General features: G+C 47.1%; 1 protein-coding gene across 1 annotated transcript; it reads left to right on the forward strand.

Moving 5' to 3' along the window:
* The first annotated feature begins 811 nt into the window (after positions 1 to 811).
* On the forward strand, positions 812 to 1,603 carry LOC133295269 (uncharacterized). Its single transcript, XM_061494074.1, has one exon. The coding sequence runs from the start codon at positions 812 to 814 to the stop codon at positions 1,601 to 1,603; it is 792 nt and encodes a 263-aa protein (XP_061350058.1).
* The last annotated feature ends 895 nt before the right edge of the window (positions 1,604 to 2,498 follow it).

Consider the following 2,498-nt stretch of genomic DNA (forward strand, 5'->3'; position numbering starts at 1 on the left):
GTTTCTCTTTTGGGTTTTGCTATGATGATGCATGTGTGAGCACATTGCGTGGGCCTGATCAACTCATTCTTTGTGTAACTTGTGCAGAGTCATGGTACTACCTCGGAGGAACCGAGATACGAATGAGGGTCAACCCGACCCGGTCCTAGCTGTATTAGCAGAGATGTAGGAGGTTCGACAAGCCGACCAGGAGGCCATGAGAGTGGCTAACCAGGCTATACTGGACGCCGTCAGAGAGGCGAACACGAAAGCCACTGGGGACGTGCTGGAGGCAAACCGCCTGACGAACATGACCATGATGAGGGTCATATTGGAGGAGATGAGGACTGGTCCTACTGGTGGTCAGCATCCTCCGCCACCACCTCAACCGTCACCGCCGCCTCCACCCAGTCATCAGGATGACAGTCATAGTCATATGGAGGGTTTCAATCATCTTACCGGGATGATGCAACCTTACTTTGATCCCGCAGAGGACAACGATACTATTGATCGCCAGCTGAATGCTTTCTGCAAGCATAAACCACCTTCTTTTGATGGATCCTACGATACAATTTTTACGGCTAGATGGCTTTAGGCCCTGGATAAGATATTCAGGGTGATGCAGTGTACAGACCCCTATAAGCGGATGTTTGCCACCTACATGCTGGAGGGAGATGGTCATGAGTGGTGGACGAACACCTCTCAAGTCTATGAGTTGCAGGGTCATGTTATCACATGTCCATTCTTTGAGGAGTGTTTTTTGGGGAGGTATTTTCCCTATGATGCGCGGGAGAGGAAACAAGGAGAGTTTGATCAGTTGGTGCAGGGCTCGATGACGGTTGATGAGTACTTGGCTAGGTTCAATGAACTGGCCATATTTGCACATTTTCACATTTATATGCCTATGCCGATGTTTATGGTTGCTAAGTTTCGTAGGGGACTTAATGAGGAGACCGTAGATAGAATTGCTGGAGCTACATCCAGAGATTTTGGCACTTTAATACAGCAGTGTCGTGACATAGAGGAGGTGTGTATAATCAGCAAAGCCAAAAAGTCTAAGATATCTGATGAGAGAGTAATCAGTGGTTCCTATCAGGGGAAGAATAAGTGGTTTGATGGCAATGGCAAGGGAAAACAGTTGCAAGCCAGACAACCATTCAACAAGATTAAAAGGACCTCTACACCGCAGGGAAGCTTTGCTAGACCTCCTTCCACTCCTAGATGTACGGGATGCGGAAAGGAGCATTTGGGACGTTGTGCTACTGGAGAGTTGCTATGCTACAAGTGTGGAAAGAGTGGCCATGTGGCCAAGGATTGTTATACATCTGTTGCTAGGGCTGCAGCAACTCAGGCGGCTCATCTTCAGATGATTCCTGCTCCACCTACAGCGGCACCTGTTGTGCCACTTGCCACTGGCCGAGTTTACACATTGGATATGCAGCAGTCGGACAGAGCTTCAAACCTTGTGAGAGGTACCGTTTCTATTGGTGGTTATGCTGTTGATGTGTTATTTGATTCTGGGGCTACATATTCTTTCATCACGACCCCGATTGTTGTGGGACTTGAGTTATCCATTTTTGTGCTTTCTTCACCGTTGCGGGAGACTACTGCTACCGGAGAATAGTGTGATACTTCCTCTGTACATCGCGATGTAGCATTTCAGTGGGATGGCCTTGTGTATTCAGTAGATCTGATAAAATTGTCGATGACAAATTTAGAGATCATCCTTGGCATGGACTGGTTGTCCAAGAATTGTGTGATGATTGATTGTTGTGCTAAGCGCGTGGTGCTGTCTCCGTGTGATTCCACTGCCATTTCCTCGCCTTATATTTCAGTGCTGCAGGCTATGAGAGCCTTAAGAGCAGGGACATTTGGATATGTCATGTTTGGAGGTTTGGTGAGTGGGACATAGGAGGATATTACCGGCATTCCTGTGGTGAGGGAATTCCTCGAGGTGTTTCCTGAGGAGATTCCTAAGTTTTCGCCACAACGAGAGATAAAGTTCTCCATTGATTTGTTGCTTGGTGTGGGACCTATTTTATTAGCTCTATACCAGATGTCTCCATCAGAGTTGGCAGAACCGAAGAAGAATATTGAGGATCTTTCGGCGAAAGACTTCATTCGACTGAGCGTGTCTCCATGGAGAGCACCAGCCATTTTTGTGAAAAGAAATATGGGACTATGCGATTGTGCCCCGACTACAGACAGTTGAACAAGGTGACAATCAAGAACAAGTATTCCCTCCCTCGTATTGATGATCTATTGGATCAACTTAGGGATGCTTGCGTGTACTCGAAGATGGATCTCCGGTCTGGATACCATCAGATTCGGGTCAAACTGGAGGATGTCCCTACGACCGCGTTTCGTTCGAGATACGGTCACTATGAGTATTTGGTGATCCCGTTTGGACTCACCAATGCACCGACAGTGTTCATGGATTATATGAACCGTATTTTTCAGCCCTACTTGTACCGCTTTGTGATCGTCTTCATTGAAGATATTCTGATATACTCCAAGAC

Source organism: Gastrolobium bilobum, unplaced genomic scaffold, assembly GCF_033153095.1.
Source record: "Gastrolobium bilobum isolate Gb01-03AN ecotype WA unplaced genomic scaffold, APGP_CSIRO_Gbil_v1 utg11908, whole genome shotgun sequence".
NCBI lineage: Eukaryota > Viridiplantae > Streptophyta > Magnoliopsida > Fabales > Fabaceae > Gastrolobium > Gastrolobium bilobum.

Bases quoted from the DNA above. Each gene is read 5' to 3' on its own strand.
- LOC133295269 (XM_061494074.1), top strand. From the start codon at position 812: ATGACGGTTGATGAGTACTTGGCTAGGTTCAATGAACTGGCCATATTT.